The sequence below is a fragment of the Malus domestica genome, chromosome 14 (genome assembly GCF_042453785.1).
Source record: "Malus domestica chromosome 14, GDT2T_hap1".
In the NCBI taxonomy this organism is placed as follows: Eukaryota; Viridiplantae; Streptophyta; class Magnoliopsida; order Rosales; family Rosaceae; genus Malus; species Malus domestica.
The window spans coordinates 4,928,156-4,947,571 of NC_091674.1; the positions used below are offsets into that span (position 1 = coordinate 4,928,156).

Genomic DNA, 19,416 nt, shown 5'->3' on the forward strand with positions numbered 1-19,416 from the left:
TGTCATTTGAGACTTGTCGTGGCTTTGTGCCATTTGATATTTGATGTGGCTTCGTGCCATTTGAGACTTGTCGCGGCTTCGTGCCATTTGTATCGACTTCGTGCCATTTGTAGTGGCTTTGTGCCATTTGGGCTTTGATGCAGTTTCGTGCCCTTTGACATTCGATGTGGCTTTGTGCCATTTGAGGCAGCCTAAGTGAATTAATCCACTAATATTTTGGCATTTGACCTTTGCTTAGTGTCGTATCTTTTGTCTCCGCATTTCAGGCTTCATGAATAATTTCAACTTGATGGAGGCCATATTCATAAAGCCCATGTGTGTATCATGGAGGTTCATCCATCCTTCTTTTATTTCTTAGACAGAAGACATAGAAGCAGCAATTACATCTTCATTTCAGAGGATTTTGTCTTATTTCTTTGTGGGGCCATGTTTAAATAGCCTTTTTATAGGATTGGAACCTTATAGGAACATCATTTTAAATATGCTTTTGATGGGACCTTCCTAATTGTAGGAAGTCATCATTTTCTTTTTTGATTTCACCACCGAAGCTTGTTGCAACACCCATTTTAGTGGGTTCTTTACGAAAGGCATACAATAACCCAGCGGTTATGGTCCTTAAAACCGCAATGGAGATTGCTTTGTTCATCTTCATTACTTTTTCACTTCCCATATTTGCATGAGAAGAAAATAAATGAACGACGGTGAGTAGAAGTCGCCCTCCTTTCATTTGCTGTAGTCATCAGATTCGGTGGTTTCTTTCCCCAAGTGTGTACTTAAAACAAAAGGGCAGGATGACTCTTTTTTCTGATATTTGTAAAGAACTCGTAGTTGCTGGGCTTTCTCCAGGACTTGTCACCAAGGAAGGAGCATACCGTTCTTCGCTGCAATAGTAGAGGAATGTTGTTGTCATCGCTGTTTGGCAGCTGCGGTGTTACTCTACACGAGACTGTTGCATCTCCGTTGCTTTCAGCTTTTGCTTTCTTTAGACTCGTGCTATTTGTGGGAGTTTGGTTGTGGTGAAAACGGATGACTGCACGTGTCTTCCTTCTCGGGATGGAGTATGGACGATGAGGAGCATCGATCAATCCTTGGAAATTCAAGGAGCCAGCAATGATGGCGGACGTCTAGCCGTGGAACATCCTCTCGAACTTCGTTGAGTGGTCTAAACCACTTAGAAATTCATGGCAGCGAAAGCTCGGTGGAAGCTTGGAGGACTCTATCAGTGACCACCTTGAGAACATGCTGCGGTTCCTGGGCTTGCGGATCGGAGAACGGTGTGGTTGTTGTGGTCGTTGGTGTTGTTGAAGTGGTGGTGTTTGACGGCTGCACGTGGGCTTTGATCTTGATCCGGAGAAGGCTCGGTAGTGAGGAAAAAAAGTTATTTTTGCTTCTTAGGAAGTGGTTTCCATCATCTTCGTTTCTGTAGGTGCGAAGCTTGTTGATGACGGTGGATGTGTCACAGCTGAACCCTTCACAGGCGTGGTGGAGGCTGGTTCCGTCGTCCTTGGGGAGGTTAGCATCGACGGTAGTGATTACCGCAGTCGCCGTGTTCGTAGATCGGGAGACGTCGCATGAGGATATGAACAGGGAAATAGGAGAGTTTCGTAGTTCTGCTATATGCGTGGGCTTTGGTGGAGGATCCAAGAGAGGAGCTGTGTAGCCTTGGAAATTTGAAGTGGAAATATGAGGTTTATCCTTCTGATGGCCATGATGGTGGAAGTTTCACCATTTTCTTTGCTTAGGTGAAAATAAGAAGAGCCAAGTCTTCTTTCTTTTCCTTTGCAAAAAACTGAACCAACACCAAGACAAAGAACAAAATATAAACAATAAATTCATACCTAATATTTTTGCTCCCTTTGTCGTGTCTTCCTTGCTTTCCCTATTTTCTTTTGTCGTGAACCCCTCTGTACCCATCTCTGCCCTTTTTGTTGGTTTTTCCTTGTGCTTTTATGTCGATCTCCCCTTTTATAGACTTAGGGTGACAAGGAAAAGTGGGGGGGGGGGGGGGGGGGGGTGAGAAAATGAGTAGTTTTTCACTAACTTCCTTTTGCACGTTGGAGGAAATAGGCAACTCCTCATATGTTCCAGCAACATGGCTCTTATTTTTCTAATTTAATTCATTTTTTTATTTGTTTAAAAAAAAAGAATGGTGTAGATTTTCTTGGTTAATCTTCACCGTGGATTTTAATTGCCACCATCATCTCCACTTTCGTTGTATTGAGGAACCTTTTTTTTGTTTTTTACCCCCAACACACACTAATAGAGCAATTGACAGATTTTTCACAAAAAAACTAAAATGATTATGATGGAAAAATTCAAAGAAAGACTAAAATGATTCATGATAAACAAATTCAAGAACACTACTATTGATTATTATTAATTATTAAGGATCAAATTAAGGAATTATGTCAATGTCACGAATCATTTTGGCTAAAAAACCTTTTATTTATTTGATTGTTAAATTTGAGGGTATTTGTGTCTATTTAGGTGGAATTTTAGATATATTTGAAATATGGGTAAAAGACTGTTTACACCCTCATGTTTTGTGGTTTTCAACATTTAGTACATCAAGTTTTTTTCGTCTCAGATTCATACCTAAAGTGTAAATTTTGGGACAATCTTATACATCTGTTGGTCAAACTGTTAAATCTGCCGTTAATTATGACGTGGCGCCATGATTGGGCGTCACATGTCATCCACGTTTTTTTTTTCTTTCTTCTTCTTCCTTCTTCTGCAACTTTTTTTTTCTTCCTCCTTCTCCTTCTTCCTTCCTTCTTCTTCCTTCCCCTTCTTCTCCTTCTTCCTTCTTCTTCCTTCTTCCTCCGAGTCTAGGGAAGATGAAGGTTTTTTTTTTTCTTCCTCCTTCTTCCTCCTTCTTCTCCTTCTTCTCCTTCTTCTCCTTCTTCTTCTTCTTCCCCCCCCTTCTTCTTCTTCCTCCTCCTTCCTCCTTTTTCTTCCTTTTTCTTCTTCTTCCTCTGACTGCAACTTTTTTTTTTCCTTCTTCTTCTTCCTCCTTCTCCCTCCTTCTTCTTCCTTCTTCCTTCCTCCTTCTTCCTTCCCCTTCTTCTCCTTCTTCCTTCTTCCTTCTTCCTTCTTCCTTCTTCCTTCTTCCTTCTTCTTCATCTTCCTCAAAAAAAAAAAAAAAAAAAACAACCTTCATCTTCCCCAGATTTGAGGAAGAAGAAGAAGAAGAAAAAGGAAGAAAGAGAAGAAGGGGAAGGAAGAAGGAGGAAGAAAAAAAAAAGGTTGCAGTCGGAGGAAGAAAAAGAAGAAGAAGAAGAAGAAGAAAGAAGAAGAAGAAGAAGAAGAAAGAAGAAGAATGAGGAAAAAGGAGGAAGAAGAAAAAAAAAAAAAAAAACTTCCCCAGATTCGGAGGAAGAAGAAGAAGGAGAAGGAGAAGGAAGAAGAAGGAAGAAGGAGAAGAAGGGGAAGGAAGAAGGAGGAAGGAGGAAGGAAGAAGGAGAAGGAGGAAGAAAAAAAAAATTGCAGAAGAAAAAAGAAAAGAAGAAAGAAGAACAGAAAAAAAAAGAAAAAAAAACGAAAAAAAAACGTGGATAATACGTGGCGCCCAGTCATGGTGCCACGTCACAATTAACTGTAAATTTAATAATTTGATTAACAGATGTATGAGACTGTCCCAAAATTTACACTTTAGGTATGAATCTGAGACGAAAAAAACTTGATGTACTAAATGTTGAAAACCACAAAACATGAGGGTAGTAAACAGTCTTTTACCCTTGAAATATTTATAAAAAGTGACATTTTTGAAATTAAAGGTTAATTTTTTAGGAGCTTTAATGAAAAGCTTCTGGTACTATTTACTTTAACGAAAAATCACATTTTTACACTAAAAAGTCAATCCTGGTACTATTTACCTTACCCTCTATTTTATCGTTATCGTTAAAATTCAAAATTTTTAAACTCTTTTCATTATTTTTCCTTAATTTTTTACTATATTTGATAAATACACGAGAGGTGGGGTTTAACAGGGCAAAAGAGGCGTGATATGAAGAATGCATAAAAACGACGTCGTACCGGCCCTGCGAACTTTGAATAATCGGTGGACGTGAAATTAATAGAATTAGAAGGGTAAAACAGTAAACCTAACCCGAACCCTAGTCGACTAAATTATATTTCCTCTCTTCCCACCTTTTGCACTGCGCCGTTCCCTCGTCTCTTGCGATTCAGCACGCCCTTCTGCGACGCTGTTTCTTCTTCTTCTCCAAGCTCTCGCAGTATCTTCTGAAACTCCAACCAGTAGGTCAGTGTTCATATCTTATCTCTCTCACTGCATCTGCTATCGCGTTTTATGTTTTGTTCTTTGTTCTTCGTTTATGTTATTCTTATAATTAGAATTTGGTTTGAATTATTAGTTCACAATTTTTTGTTTAAGCTGATTAAGTTACTGATTTATATCTTTTTTTCGTTCTTTTCATATATTCTGCTAATTTTATTTATCTAATTTTTGTTTATTTGTAGAAAAATATGGTTGGATTTGGTTCCTTTAATCGATTTATATATATTTTTATCATCGCAATATTTGAGGCAATGTTAAATAGTGATATTTTTTTCTGTAATCTGATTTACTGGTTTTAATATTACCGGGGGAAGTTCGATCATCAGAAAGTTTACTTTGCAGCTCTGTTCTTAATGGGATCTACCAAATACCACTAGTTTTGGGTGCCCATTTAATTTTTATTGCTCCTTTTTCTGGTGGTTCTTGAATTTTAACTTGTGTTTTTTACGCTAATTGTAACGCTTTGTATAAATGTTAATAACTTAATATATATTCCTTTCGATGTTCCATCATCGGAATGTTACTTTGTAGCTGGTTCTTAGTGGCAGCTCTTACCAAATGCCATGAATTTGTTATCCCTACTGAGTTTTCTTGCTGTGTTTTGTAACGCTTTCTAATACTGGCGGGGTTTCGCTTTCCTTTTTACCTCTTTGGTAGTTGTACCAGTTGATTTGTTCTGTTTCTTGCTTTACAAACTAAGATAAATTGTTGATCTCCCTAATCAAGAGGCATAATTTTGCATTGTTGCTTTCCTTTAGCTGCTGTCTTTTTGCATGTGTTTTGTATTCAAATAGTTCTCGTACAATTCAGCTATCTCGGGTTACTAGATTGTAGGGTTTGAAGTAAATTGACGATTTGTGTTTTCTGAAATTTTCTTTTCTATTTTGTCTTCTGTGAAGAATGGAAAACACGATCAAGCATGCTATTGTGATCAAGGTTATGGGACGGACTGGATCTCGTGGGCAGGTGACTCAAGTGAGAGTCAAGTTTCTGGATGACCAGAACCGTTTCATCATGAGGAATGTCAAGGGACCGGTCAGGGAGGGGGATATCCTTACCTTGCTCGAGTCCGAGCGGGAGGCAAGAAGGTTGCGGTAATCATCAGAGATGGTTTTGTTTGTCGATGCTCCTATGTCTGAGTTTAGGTTCGTTGCAAGCAACAGTTATTTTGTGTCGGTGAATGGCTGTTGTGTTGCCCTGGGAATTACTAGCATTACAGACATTATTTTTGTGATGAGATTTTGTTATGGAATGTTTCTAAACTAAATTGTCTGAAAAAATCCTAGGTTTTGTTTGAGCAAGTGACTGTTCCTTCTTGCTATGTCAAATGTTTGCTTTCCTTCTTACCATTTACCAGGAGTGTTGCTTAATTGCTAGTCATTCTGTTGTCTTAAAATCAATACAAGATGTTGACGTGGTTTAATCGTAACTGTTTAAATAGGAAGGGATGAGAGATTAGGAGGGAAGATAATTTAACGATTTTTAAGAATTTGCAATTTCTTCGTCCATACTTGAAGCCTAAATTTTGTAATAGAAAGCAATTCAAGCAACAAGGGAGTCAAAATATTGATTAAATTCATGTTTGTCATTAACATTCTTAAAAGTATGGCAATAATCAGTTACCCCTTAAAATTCAGGAGTATTTTTCACTGTTCTTACGCCCTATTTGTATTAATATTCATTTATAGGCGAGAAGTTTTAGATTTGAATCTGTATGGATGAAAGTTTTGATTTTCTCCACGTGGCTTAGTGCAAATCCTTCAACTTTTTTGGATATAATATAGTGGTTTATAGGAAACATAAAGATTAAAGGCAATGGTTTTACAATCGAACAAAAAAAAGGCCTTCTTGAAGTGGAGAGAATAAATTGGTATTGAATTTGTCATTCAATACTACGATCTGATCGTATTTCTCTTCATTTGTAAGTAAGAGGTATTAAGTTCAAATCTTGTGGATGTTGAATTCGATATCTAATTAGATTGCTTATTGTATAATTTAGTCAAACTTTCTCTTCTCTTAGTATAATATATCGTTGTACCATAAAATAAATTAAGCATCATCATTCACGAAATTTGAATTTACAAGCTCTCGCATACGTAAAAGATAAATATTATCAAAGCAAGGGACAAACTCAAGGTTCTGACAGTTTGAAACTTTTTAATAATTAAAAAAAAAAAAAAAACTTCAGCAAAACAGAATTTGGAAATAAATTAATAGAAAATCAGCCGATGATGTGAAAAAAACAAATAATACAATAACAAAGGGTAAAATAGTAAACCCAACCCAAACCCTAGTACATAAACACTTCTCTTCTGCGCCGCTCCCTCGTCGTCTCGAGCGATTCAGCACACCCCTCGCAGCGCCATTTTCTTGCTTTCTCCAAGCTCTCCCACCGTCTTCTGAAACTCCAACCTCCAGGTCGGTGCTCGCCTCTCTCACTTCCTGTCGTCGATAGCTTGTCGTTCTCGTTGCATCTGCTACTTTTTATTTTTTGTTAATTTTTTATTCTTAATGCTTCGTGTTTATTGAGAATTAGGCTTGAATGTTTACTTGCGGATTTCAATTGTAATAAGAAATTAAGAGTCACAAATTTTGGTCTTAATGTGATTAAAGGTTCAGTAATTTTCTTGCTAGTTTTATTTATCTAATTTTTATACGTGATTTGTTGAATAAATGTATTTAGCTTCCATAATCAATTAATTAGTTCAAAATTCGGACCATTTGAGGCCGGCACTGTCAAACAGTGATCAACTAGGGCTTAGAGCATTGATTTTCTAACTTTTGTAGCTTGAATTCTGGTTATACAGACACCATGGCCGCTGCTGATGTCGCTGCTCCTGTGCTGGAACCAACGCAGGCGCACTATGACGTGAAGCTGTTCAACCGCTGGAGCTTCGATGATGTCCAGGTTTCTGGATTTTTTTGTTAAATTTTGTACTCTGGTTATCCGAAATATGGACTGTAATTCCTTGATCGTATATGTTTAGAGTGGACCGAAAGTGAATTTGTTATACTCAAATCTACTATTTGTGCTATGTGATTTGCAACATATAGGTCAGTGACATTTCACTGGCGGATTACGTTGGAGTTGCACCTTCCAAGCATGCAACATATGTACCTCACACTGCTGGGAGATACTCGGTCAAACGATTCAGGAAAGCTCAGTGCCCTATTGTGGAGAGGCTTACTAACTCACTCATGATGCACGGCAGAAACAACGGAAAGAAACTCATGGCTGTCAGGATTGTTAGGCACGCGATGGAAATTATTCATTTGCTAACTGATCTGAACCCAATCCAAGTTATTGTTGATGCCGTTGTTAACAGGTACGTGAACATGAATATACGTATATCTTTCACATAGTAACGACACATGGTTGCTTGTAATTTCTCATATTTGTGAAACCGTTTTTTTAATTTTCATGTTGTATGTCTTCTTCGTGCCAATCAGTGGTCCACGTGAAGATGCAACTCGCATTGGATCTGCTGGAGTTGTTAGGCGTCAGGCTGTGGATATCTCACCTTTGAGACGTGTGAATCAGGCTATCTATCTCCTCACAACCGGTGCTCGTGAGTCTGCTTTCAGGAACGTCAAAACTATTGCAGAGTGTTTGGCTGATGAACTTATTAATGCTGCCAAGGGTTCCTCTAACAGGTACCGATGTCTTGTTCAATATGCACATATTTGCCTTGTACTTGTTATTTACTCCCTATTTACTCCCTCAACTCTTATCTCTGCTGATTTCATTTCTTTCCCTTGATTCATTGGTTCCATTTCTGAGTATTGGCGGTCCTTTCTGTGCAGTTACGCAATCAAGAAGAAGGATGAGATCGAAAGAGTTGCCAAGGCTAACCGTTAAGGAGCTGCCGGAAATTTTGACGGAGCGAGGAGGGTTTTGTATGCATTTTGTTTATTCACTCATTACTTTGAGGTTGTCGGATTTACCGTAGAGCATGAGAATTGTCAGTCCTTTGTTTTGTTACGGAAATCTCAGTTATTCTTGTTCTTGAGTTGAATTTTGTTAGAATTATGTTACATTTGAGTGGTAGAGTTTCAAAACCAAATAACCCAATGAATTAGTCGTATGAAAACTTGGGTAACCAAGTTGCAAAACCAACCCAGAAATTTGACAAAACAATAACATAATTACACAGAGACCCTCTAGGCAACTAGAACCAACAGGCAAGGAGCGATCCCCATATCGCAGGAGCAACAGAAGAACGGCGCAAAAAGCTAACGCATCCGCCACTAAGTTAGCTTTCGATAAGTCATGACAAAACGATATGCATTATAATTTACTCGCCGACTTCTGCACACTATGGATAATAGTGAGAAGCTGCCGAGTGACAAAGGATCCACCACCGAATATAGCATCGATGAGGATCTTAGAGTCTCCTTCCACCTGCCTCCGCTCGGACTCTTTATCACTCACCAGTCTCCTTCCACCTTCCTCCGCTCGGACTCTCTTTCACTCACCAAATCCTTTCGACTTAAAGAATTAAAGATTAATGCTAGTTTAACCATTTTTTTTTATCATATTTGTAAACTATGTTACGCATCATCAATAAAAAATTAGCATATGCCGGGAAGGAGAGAGGGAGAGAGGTTTTTTTTTTTTTTTTTTTTTTTTTTAGTATTGAATATATGTTGGGATCACATGTGGATGAGGCTTTTAAAAAAATAGCAAAATTTGATTTGTGCGAAATTATATTACTGCCTATGATTTTATTTTGTGATTGTCTTTTCACTTTCTTTTGGTTGACAAAGAGGGTTTTGTTGAGAGTAATGTTATTTTTACTTCTCACTCATCCCTCACAATTTTTTATCATCGAGTCGGAATTGAAGAAGATTGATGGCAAAAAATTAACAAGAGTTTGAGGAAGGTAAAAATTAGTGTGTGAATATCACTATCTTTTTGTTAATAGGCAATTTAGATAAGCACGTTAATTAACACTCAAGTAATAATTTAATTATCAACAATTACGTCATATAATTTATAAAATATGATTCAAATATATGATAGCATAACTCAAAATAAAAAATTGGAAATTCATAAAATATTTGAGTAAATTTATTTAAACATTGGGTTTCAAACTTTCAATATAGGCACTTTAAAAAATATAAATAAATAAATAAATTAGGCCAAATTTTACTTTTGTTTCATGCGGTTCTGTTGTATAAATTTTAGTCCCCGTAGTTTTGCAAAACCATTTAATTCAAGGAGCATGTATCACTCACATACATGAGCATTTTAGTAATTTCAGAACAAATGACCGTAAATTAGACCCGAATCGAAACCCCAACTCGAGTCCGGAAACCGAAACCCGAATCCCGAAACCCAAAACCCTAGCCGATTAAAATACCCTCTACCTCTCGCCCTGCGCCATTTCCTTCAGCGATTCAGCAACCCCTCCGCGGCGCCGTCGTCTTGTGTTCCTCAACCTCTCCCTCTCGTCGAAAAATCCAACCTCCGGGTCAGTCTTCTTCTCTCTCACTACCTCCGCCGCTTCCCGTCGTTGGTGACGTAACTTTCGCATAACATCTGCTACTTACTGTGAAACTGGATTCAATTATAATTAAGCTATTCCGTTAATTAGAATTAGGTTTGAAATTTTAGATCACAATTTTTGGGTACGAAGGTGATTAAGTTAGTGAATTGCAAATTTATATCCTTTTTCCCCTTTTGTTTTTGTTGGCATTTTAATTTAAATCATTTAAATTACTTGATTTGTAGAAACATATGGGTTAGGGTTCCATAATTTGTTTTTAATTCGTTCAATATTGGGAGCATTTGAGGCAGGCACTGTCAAATACTGATAATTTTTGAGAAGTTTGATTGTCAGAATTATACTTTGCAGCTTTGTTTTACCGGAAGCTATTACCAAATATGCTCTAATGTTTGTAGCTTCAATTGTGTTTATACAGAACCATGGCTGCTGATGCTGTAGCTCTTCCTGTAGCCGAACCAACGCTGGCTCACTATGACGTGAAGCTGTTCAACAAGTGGAGCTTTGATGATGTCCAGGTTTCTGGATTTTATTATTCGACTTAGTTAATTATAATTTTTCTCATATCTGTGATGATTTTCGATGAAATGAGGTTTTCTTCGACGTGTAGGTTTACGGATATGATGGGGTTTAATGTGGGTAGGCTTGAGCTATCAGATTTTGTTTGAGAGTATACTGATGTGATGGTTGGATAACAACGGAGGCAACTTTTATGTTCGTTTCTTTGTTGGGTAGTTGACATGACGGATTTGTGCCATAAACTCAATATATGTATTGGATTTACTCTTTTAAATGTTTAGAATTCTGTGTGACCTCCTTGTGGCGTATTGTGTTAGATTCACTGTAGGCCAACTTGTGTTCATTTCCTTGTTGAGTAGTTGTCTGTAACATGACTGATTTGTGCCTCAACTTCAATATACCTATTAGATATGCTCTGCTAAATGTTTAGAAATTTGTGTGTCCTCCTTGTGGCCGTCTTTTGTGAGATTTACTGTATGTCTACAAAGTAGGCTAAAGTTTATTGTTAGTATTATTATTGTTTATTGCACTCATTTGTTGACGTGTATTTTGTGTTGTCCTGATTATGCTGAGTCTGTTTTTACTGTGATTTCAAATTTATACTGGTAAATTCAGCATTTATGTAAAGTCAGCTATTAAGTGATTCTATTGGTTGATTGGCATTTACACCTCAGTTTTTTTTCGGTTTAGACGTTGAAAATTATTGTGTTGACAAAAACTTGTTAATTTTGTCTTCTTGCATCTTCTAATGTATGGACTGTTTCCCATATGTTTGTGAAATGATAATGTACAATTTTAACATGTAGGTCAGTGACATTTCACTGGCGGATTACATTGGAGTTGCACCTTCCAAGCATGCAACTTATGTACCTCACACTGCTGGGAGATACTCGGTCAAACGATTCAGGAAAGCTCAGTGCCCTATTGTGGAGAGGCTTACAAACTCACTCATGATGCACGGCAGAAACAATGGAAAGAAACTCATGGCTGTCAGGATTGTTAGGCACGCGATGGAAATTATCCATTTGCTAACTGATCTGAACCCAATCCAAGTTATTGTTGATGCTGTCGTTAACAGGTACATTCACATATATGTTAAAATCTTTCTCACAGCAATCATATGCGTTGACCTCTGCTTCGTCACATGTTTGATGCTTGAGGGGATGCTCATGTGCCCTTTAGTATTCATTTCCTGATTACATGTTGATTTTTATACCTGTTGGGATTACGATGGTTATAAACATTCTTCTTCGTGCAATTCCGTATGGTTATATGTAACTTGTTTTTTTTTTTTCCCTCATGTTGTATGTCTTCTTTGTGCCAATCAGTGGTCCACGTGAAGATGCAACTCGTATTGGATCTGCTGGAGTTGTTAGGCGTCAGGCTGTGGATATCTCACCTTTGAGGCGTGTGAATCAGGCTATCTATCTCCTCACCACCGGTGCTCGTGAATCTGCTTTCAGGAACGTCAAAACTATTGCCGAGTGTTTGGCTGATGAACTTATTAATGCTGCCAAGGGTTCATCTAACAGGTAGTGCGTTTATTTTGCCTATTGCACCATATTTTCTCCAAAGCTCTTTTATCTGAGTTTTTTAAGTTACGTTGTTCCTGTTGATTCATTGTTTCTTTGCTGACGATTAGTGGTGTTTTATGTGCAGTTATGCAATCAAGAAGAAGGATGAGATCGAAAGAGTTGCCAAGGCCAACCGTTAAGAGGTTGCAATAAAAATGTTATATTTAGTAAGGAGAATTCGGTGTGCGTTTTGTTTATTCCGTCATTATGTAGAAGTTGTCGGATTGAGCTCGAATGTGAGACATGTCTTTGTCATTTGTGTTATGAAACCAGTCATCCTTTAGTTTGGGTTGTGTAATTTTATACCGTTGGATGCGGTTGATTTGAATTTTATTTAGATTGTGTTACATTTAAGGTACACATGCATTTTGAAATTTTGATAATAATTTTGCACTTGTAATGGTAAACCTCTCAAGGACATCATTTCTTTGAGACTCACCTGATGCTTTTCGAAGGGCTGCCATGGTGGAAGTACACTTACCACCTTCCCATCTTCCTTTCGGAGGATGGCCGCGTTGGCGGTGTCGGAGGTAGAAGGTGATTTTTTTCCAGTTTTCTTAGGTCTTGTGATTAACACAACTTGATTTTGTACGTAACGTGTTAAAAATTGAAAATGAATAACCGATGCCCCTCATTGATTGTAAATTTCATCGTAAACCTGGCTTCCGAGCAAGCTCAAGAGGACAAGATTTCATAGAAAATGCCTGAAGTATTCGTCCTGGGTTTCAAAAGTACAAGAAAACACAGGTAAAGCGAAAGGAAAATAAACTCCACGGGAAAGAATCACAAGAAGAAATTGCATTTGTCGACATGCACCCTAAACGAATATTACCTTCAATGGGAAAGTCTCTAGCACAAACCCTAAATTTGAGGAATCTGTAATTGAAACCATTGATTTTCAACGGTAAAAAAACATAAGAGCTTGCCTAGCATGAATATGGACCTTTGATTTTCCAACCGTTAATGAAAACAACATGTGTGCTGCGAGATGCAACTGTTGATCAAAAAGTAATAATTGCACAAAGCAATTACGTGGGTGGACCAAGTTTCTCACTCAAAACAACATATGTGTTTGCGAGACGCATCTGTTGATTGAAAAGTAATTATTGCACAAAGCAATCACGTGGGTGGACCAAGTTTCCCACTGGGCGCCATCACTTCCGTCTTTATATTGTCCTTATATGCAGGAACCTGTCTTATGTATATGGTGAGTCACTATACTTTAAGAACTCAATTTTTAGTGGATTGGAGAGCCTTGTTCCTCATTTATCGGGTCTATACGGTGATGAGGACAACTTTGAGGACAACTTTGAGGACTCTCATTGGAGATGCTCTGAATAAGGCATATATATATAATTAAAATCCTCTAGTTCATACAAGAATCCGCTGTAGCAATGGAAAATCAATATTGATGATATTCCGGGTTCGAATCCCGGCAGCGGAAAATAATTTTTTATATTTTCACACAATTCAAAGCTCTGTTGAGCTTTGCGAAGAACGCTCAGGATCTTGCTTAATTAAAATTTTAAATTTTTGGAAGTGAATATTAGGTTGGGGATGTAGCTCACATGGTAGAGCGCTCGCTTTGCATGCGAGAGGTACGGGGTTCGATACCCCGCATCTCCATTATTCATTTTTTACATATTGTTTGTTCCTTAAACGACATGTCGTTCATCCTCTGTTTTTCGTGTGTCTCAGTTTCCCAGTCCTATCGTCTCTCTCTCTCACCCTCCAGACATGGATCTCTCATTCGCTCCCTCCTCTTCTCCGCGGTTCCCAGCTATAAGCCCTCACTGCAGCACCTCCTCCTATATTCCTCCAATTTCTGCTAATCCCACCACTGCAAAATCAGCTGCTTTTCTCTCAAGCTGCAGGACAAACTTGTACTCAATTGGGCTGTCCAGAAGCTGCTCCAAATCTTTGCTCAGCTGCCGGAAGAAGCGAAATTCCATCTGGGTATGCCGTATTTCTTCACCCCTAAGTTTTAACTGCTCCAATGGGGTTGTTTCTGACTTTCTGTTAGCAATGGCTGTTAAACAATGCCAATGTCAAATTTTGACGAGAAAGATTTCATCTTTTCTTTCTTTTTTTAGTTGGATTCGTTTAGTTTTGTTCCAATTTGTGAGAGAGATAGAGAGATTTGAAATTTTAATCCATGTTTCAGTGAGTGTTAGTAGAACTGGAAGTTTTGACTTGTTTGTTATTCTCGAGTAATGTTGAACTCAGATGTTAGCTAGTGTACTCTGCCCGTCGTACCCAAGTTTGTATTCCCCTCCCGTAAATTTGTTTTGAATCGCATTGTCAAAACGAGAAACAAGTGTTAATATTGAACATGTCAAAGCAGCAAAAACTGGTTAGAAGTTTGGGATAGTTATGAACCCATTTTCTTATTCTAGAAGATGCAAATACAGAAAAGGGAATTTTGGTGATTCTTTGTATGTTATACTCCTAGTCCCTGGTTAGTGAGATTATTTTCATTGGGAATGTTTTTAGTAATTCGTTTAGTTCCACGTGCACGGTTGCTTCCAAATTTTGTACATATAGTCTATCATTTTATGAGGCTCGAGCGTTTTCTTATGGCATTAAAGTGAAAGTGAATGCTGGCCAGGCCTGCAGTCAAGTTGGAGCTGCTGAATCTAATCCAGTATTGACCAAAGTCTCAGATTTTAAAGATGCTTGTTGGCGATTCCTCAGGCCCCATACCATACGTGGGACAGTTCTCGGGTCTACGTAAGTAAATTACCATGGAGAACACTGGCTAGTAAACTAGTTTAAATTCCAACTCAGTGCTGCTGCAGTTGACCGAGTTTTTTTGTTTTTTTTTGTTTTGTCCGCAGTGCTTTGGTGACAAGAGCTTTGATTGAGAACTCCAATTTGATAAAGTGGTCTCTGCTGTTTAAGGCATTCTCTGGTCTTTTTGCGCTACTATGTGGGAATGGTTATATAGTTGGCATCAATCAGATTTACGATATCAAAATTGACAAGTACGCCGCACACATTTATACACATCTTCCTGTTAATTTACAGTCATAGAGATAGATAAATATTATACACGCCGCACACAGTTATGCAGCCTTAAATTCAAAATATTAGTTCTGAACAACCACAAAAGCGTTATGCTCATTATTATTGTTATTTTTTTTTGTTTAAGATCCTGCACAAGTTGGCCCTTATCAGAATGTTATAGATTCATAGTTGATGCATATCAATCATTGGACTTAGAGACTCTTGTTAAAAATGTGTTGTTTACTCCTTGAAAAATATAGACCCAGGTGATCTTGACCTTTTGCTAAACTGTCATATGTTCTGTTGTTTTCCTGTTGTGTGACATATTGACCATCAAAGTTTTTTCATGTTAAACTTATTCTGCCCTTTTACCTTGTGTTTCAGGGTAAACAAACCTTATTTACCTATCGCTGCAGGGGATCTTTCAGTTAAATCAGCATGGCTCTTGGTGGTATTTTTTGCGGTGACTGGCTTGTTGATTGTTGGACTGAACTTTGGGGCATTCATTACTTCTCTCTACTGTCTTGGTCTTTTCCTTGGCACCATATATTCTGTTCCTCCGCTTAGAATGAAGAGATTTCCTGTTGCAGCTTTTCTTATAATTGCCACGGTATTGCTAATTTTCTCCCCTTCTCTATTTCTAACAATAGAATGATGTATTCTTTTTTTATGTTTTTGGATCCATTCTAAAGTTAGTAGCTACTTAGAATTCAATCGTTTGATATGGTATTTCGTGGAATTTGAAATTCATGGGCTATCTTCAAAATCTCCAAATAAAGAATAAAGCTAATATTAAGTTTTCATTTTTAATTTCTGGGTACTATTAAACAGATAACAGTAAACAAATATATGCTGATCACAAGAAAAGGGCATCTGAAAGCAATAGAGGAACTAAGTAGGAATTTACAAGTTTACAACTCATACTCATGAAGACACATCGTAGAAATGGGGTGAATTTAAATTGACCGTTTTCAACTAAGTTGTGGAAAAGGAGGGGAGGGTAGTAGGCCCATGATGAGGACAGAAAAGGAAGTCATTTATTTTCGAAGCCACATGAAACAAAACCGTTAGGCTCAAAACAGTAGTTAGACATTATTATTTGGCTGAAGCATCTAATGCTTACAATAGTCTAACACTCTCTCTTACTGAATTAGTATAGCTTGATCTAATATGACTGTCTGAAAATTGGACAACTTACTAGAAAGGAGCCTGAAAAGTAAAGAGTTTTAAAAGGATTAGGATGTTTGTGATTGCTATTATGGCGTTGTGGAAATAGCTACCATGATCTTTTGTATAAATGTGCGTAAAACATTATTTTTTCATATGTTTCGCCAGCAGTAGGATGTCACAAGAGATTAACAAAATAACTATTGCAGGTAAGGGGTTTCCTTCTCAATTTTGGTGTATATTATGCCACTAGAGCTGCCCTTGCGCTTCAATTTGAGTGGAGGTGTGTTACTTGCCCTATTCTGTTTTGTCATGTAGATAGATAAAACCATAGCATCGTATATGGTGTAAAAACATGGGTGTTCCTGGTCTTCTCTATGGGTGTCCGTATCGTCAGATTTTAGATATTTGTCCTTTTCTTATATTTGGCTTGATTGGACAGCTGCTATTAGTTAGCTCTTTGAGTTTTCTTAGTTTTGATTTCTCTATTCGTATCGCTTTCTGCTTTTGATTTTTGTGGACTGCTTGTTCACTTTGCGTATTTTATTGTCTATTTTGCCATAACATATCGTAACTTTCTTTAGAAAAAACATGGGTGTTCCTTTAGTCTTGTCAAAAATGACATTGGTAGCTTTCGGAAGACCATCCAAATGAATTCATAAACATAATTGTTGAATACTCCTCCCTAAAACTTATAATGGAAAAGAAATAATTGTATTATCTAATCATATTTCACTATTATTTAAGTAATGACCAAGAGGGCTTTAATCAGAAAATCTGGACTCATTAGTACAGGTATGATTCCAAAATTAGATTGGACTAATACAGGATTGTAAAGTAACGACCAAGCGAGCTTTCTCTAACAACTGAAGATATTTACTTATAATCTTGCATTTTCTTGTGAATCGTGCTATATGCTTCTATTATTTTAGCTATGTACATACTAATGCTGAAATTCACATTCTATCTGCAGCTCGGCCGTTGCTTTTATCACCACTTTTGTAACATTGTTTGCTTTGGTTATTGCGATAACAAAAGACCTTCCGGATGTAGAGGGGGACCGCAAGTGAGTTGTAGGGCTAATTACTTCTTGGCTGCTGATATCTCATTTGATTCTTTCTCTGCATACTTTTTTTTACTCATATAATTTACTTTTCAATGGTTAAAAACAGTTTCAAATTTTTGCTATTAGTTTTAATGTTACTCCTTTTTTCTTTTGTTTTTTCTCTGTCGGATTAATTTTACACACAAACCACACATTAAATCTTGGATAGGTGCCATTTTGCGGAAAGGCATTAGCATACTTGATGTTAGTCACTGAATTCGTGAATTCACAATTAATACTTTTCTTGCTTAAAATTGTAGATTTGAATACGCCACTATTTTCTGTTTGAAACCTTATATTATAGATGCCATCAAATATCCATTTGAATTAGTATGATTGCAGGTTTGAAATATCAACATTTGCAACAAAACTCGGAGTTAGAAACATTGCGTTTCTTGGTTCTGGGCTTCTGCTACTAAATTATGTTGGTTCCATATTCGCAGCAAGTTTAATGCCGGAGGTGAGTATGCATCCCTTTGAAGTTTACCCTTAGATGATTGCTCTGTCCTTGCGCTTGGACAGAAAGTTATTAGCTTTGACTAATTATGTTTGTGAAATTCCTGTATTTTTCCTTCGACCCAAAAATTTTCAAGTCCTGGAATTGCTTGTGCTGCAGGCATTCAGACGTAGCTTAATGATACCCATGCATGCAATCTTGGCACTGAGTTTAGTTTTCCAGGTTCGTATCTTAGGGTTCATCTCTGATTACCACTGTATCTTAGGCATTTATGGAAGCTTGTGCGCCTTTCGTAGATAAACAAACATTTAATGAAATTATGGTTAATGTTAAACTCTTACATACCATATTCGTATGTTCTTTCAGACTTGGGTGCTCGAGCAAGCAAATTACACCAAGGTAAATACTAAACCGTGTGTTGCATGCGTAGCACATTTTACTGGTCTAATGATCAAGTGCTACAAATTGGAGTACGCCAATTCAGCATGACTATTTTGTAATGATGCCTTCATATTCCAAGAACTTGACAGAGAGTGTTTAATTCGTCATCTGATTATATGTTCGAATGCATATTCTGCAGGAAGCAATTGCCAGCTACTACAGATTTATATGGAATCTCTTCTATGCCGAGTATCTCCTTTTCCCCTTCATCTAGCAACTCGGGTCAGTATTTTCTGAATTGTATTCCTGTCGAATTGTAAATATTGGCACAAGAAGCTAGTCTATGTTATATAAATCCGTATGCGATAAAATTTTCTTGTATCAAATTCTTATCTCATAGGTAAGGAAAAGTAACAGATAAATTGAGCTGTGAGAATTCTGTTATTAACGCTGTACTATTTGACATGCCAAATTTGGTAATGGGCATATAGCTATGCATTGCCGGACATACGTACATCAATGGTTCATATAAATCACGTGCACGTGAACAACTGATGCTGGTGTAATTTTAAATACATTTGAGTACATTTTGAATGCTGTAAACTAGAGAATTGGTGCACCGAACCATTTTATCGGATGTCCTTGAGGTTTGGCGTGATGTCTTCGAGGGGACGGACACCAAACCGAACTAAAAGAACTGAACTAAGAGACGCCGCAAGATTTAGGGCGTTCGTTGAGCGTTGTGGTTTATGGTCTTCCACATGAAAAAAACTGAACTAAAAGTTTGCTTTCTGGGCAATCAACAACATTATATGTAATCACTAAACTGGCTAACTCCTTGTGGAAAATGCGTGTATGCATTAATATCCTGGATGAATAGATAAATATATAAAAGTTGTATGATGTGCAACAAAGAATATATTGATCAAGCAGTTAAGAGTACTTAATTCTGAACTTATAGATATAGGAAAAACAACAGCAGTGCCACTATTTTGGACTAAAATTGAGTGCAGTAAAGTTACATTGTACTATGGTCCGATTTTTTTTTTCTCCGCTTGTAAACATAAGATTTTAAGTTCGAATCATGTAAACTGCGAGTTCGATATCTAATTTATTATGGTTGGCCTTTTGTGTGGCTTAGTCCAAATTTGACACTCTTTAGCGTAAAATTTTACAAACAATCAAATGACGAGAAAAAATACCATTGAATAACATTTTACAAGTTTTCTCTTGAAATTTTCCAAGACTATATAATTTGTGAGTGTGGCTTCAATGCTATATATTATTTAATGTTACGCGTATTTTAGCTGTTAAATTTGATTACACAACCGTTTAGATTTTCTATTTTTAATTTTACTTATTTATCTCTGTATCAATCAATGCTAAGTAATATTGAAGAAATT

General features: G+C 37.2%; 4 protein-coding genes and 1 non-coding gene across 5 annotated transcripts; all 5 read left to right on the plus strand.

The window, feature by feature from the left end:
• Positions 1 to 4,120: 4,120 nt before the first annotated feature.
• Positions 4,121 to 5,598, plus strand: LOC103453755 (small ribosomal subunit protein eS28-like). Its single transcript, XM_008393324.4, has 2 exons — positions 4,121 to 4,261; positions 5,197 to 5,598. Exon 2 carries the CDS (start codon positions 5,198 to 5,200, stop codon positions 5,393 to 5,395), a length of 198 nt encoding a protein of 65 aa, XP_008391546.1. The 5' UTR covers positions 4,121 to 4,261; position 5,197; the 3' UTR covers positions 5,396 to 5,598.
• Positions 5,599 to 6,552: 954 nt separating this feature from the next.
• On the plus strand, positions 6,553 to 8,313 carry LOC103453756 (small ribosomal subunit protein uS7). Its single transcript, XM_008393325.4, has 5 exons — positions 6,553 to 6,715; positions 7,105 to 7,205; positions 7,352 to 7,623; positions 7,748 to 7,951; positions 8,102 to 8,313. The coding sequence occupies exons 2-5, from the start codon at positions 7,110 to 7,112 to the stop codon at positions 8,154 to 8,156; spliced, it is 627 nt and encodes a 208-aa protein (XP_008391547.1). The 5' UTR covers positions 6,553 to 6,715; positions 7,105 to 7,109; the 3' UTR covers positions 8,157 to 8,313.
• Positions 8,314 to 9,505: 1,192 nt separating this feature from the next.
• On the plus strand, positions 9,506 to 12,283 carry LOC103453757 (small ribosomal subunit protein uS7). The gene is made up of 5 exons (XM_008393326.4): positions 9,506 to 9,771; positions 10,223 to 10,322; positions 11,130 to 11,401; positions 11,652 to 11,855; positions 11,983 to 12,283. The coding sequence occupies exons 2-5, from the start codon at positions 10,227 to 10,229 to the stop codon at positions 12,035 to 12,037; spliced, it is 627 nt and encodes a 208-aa protein (XP_008391548.1). The 5' UTR covers positions 9,506 to 9,771; positions 10,223 to 10,226; the 3' UTR covers positions 12,038 to 12,283.
• Positions 12,284 to 13,450: 1,167 nt separating this feature from the next.
• On the plus strand, positions 13,451 to 13,523 carry TRNAA-UGC (transfer RNA alanine (anticodon UGC)). Its single transcript has one exon. It is a non-coding gene; the product is annotated as a tRNA-Ala (tRNA).
• A 44-nt stretch (positions 13,524 to 13,567) lies between these two features.
• Positions 13,568 to 18,566, plus strand: LOC103453758 (homogentisate solanesyltransferase, chloroplastic). Its single transcript, XM_008393327.4, has 10 exons — positions 13,568 to 13,853; positions 14,506 to 14,627; positions 14,735 to 14,881; positions 15,288 to 15,513; positions 16,280 to 16,353; positions 17,044 to 17,136; positions 17,518 to 17,635; positions 17,792 to 17,854; positions 17,999 to 18,031; positions 18,213 to 18,566. The coding sequence occupies exons 1-10, from the start codon at positions 13,635 to 13,637 to the stop codon at positions 18,285 to 18,287; spliced, it is 1,170 nt and encodes a 389-aa protein (XP_008391549.1). The 5' UTR covers positions 13,568 to 13,634; the 3' UTR covers positions 18,288 to 18,566.
• Positions 18,567 to 19,416: the final 850 nt, after the last annotated feature.

Excerpts from the sequence above, each read along its gene's own strand:
- LOC103453755 (XM_008393324.4), top strand. The coding sequence starts at position 5,198 with ATGGAAAACACGATCAAGCATGCTATTGTGATCAAGGTTATGGGACGG.
- LOC103453758 (XM_008393327.4), top strand. The coding sequence starts at position 13,635 with ATGGATCTCTCATTCGCTCCCTCCTCTTCTCCGCGGTTCCCAGCTATA. Across the intron at positions 14,628-14,734 it reads GGGACAGTTCTCGGGTCTAC|TGCTTTGGTGACAAGAGCTT; the intron begins GTAAGTAAATTA and ends TTTTGTCCGCAG. Across the intron at positions 17,636-17,791 it reads CAGCAAGTTTAATGCCGGAG|GCATTCAGACGTAGCTTAAT; the intron begins GTGAGTATGCAT and ends CTTGTGCTGCAG.
- LOC103453757 (XM_008393326.4), top strand. The coding sequence starts at position 10,227 with ATGGCTGCTGATGCTGTAGCTCTTCCTGTAGCCGAACCAACGCTGGCT. Across the intron at positions 10,323-11,129 it reads GGAGCTTTGATGATGTCCAG|GTCAGTGACATTTCACTGGC; the intron begins GTTTCTGGATTT and ends TTTAACATGTAG. Across the intron at positions 11,856-11,982 it reads GCCAAGGGTTCATCTAACAG|TTATGCAATCAAGAAGAAGG; the intron begins GTAGTGCGTTTA and ends TTTTATGTGCAG.
- LOC103453756 (XM_008393325.4), top strand. The coding sequence starts at position 7,110 with ATGGCCGCTGCTGATGTCGCTGCTCCTGTGCTGGAACCAACGCAGGCG. Across the intron at positions 7,206-7,351 it reads GGAGCTTCGATGATGTCCAG|GTCAGTGACATTTCACTGGC; the intron begins GTTTCTGGATTT and ends TGCAACATATAG. Across the intron at positions 7,624-7,747 it reads GTTGATGCCGTTGTTAACAG|TGGTCCACGTGAAGATGCAA; the intron begins GTACGTGAACAT and ends CGTGCCAATCAG.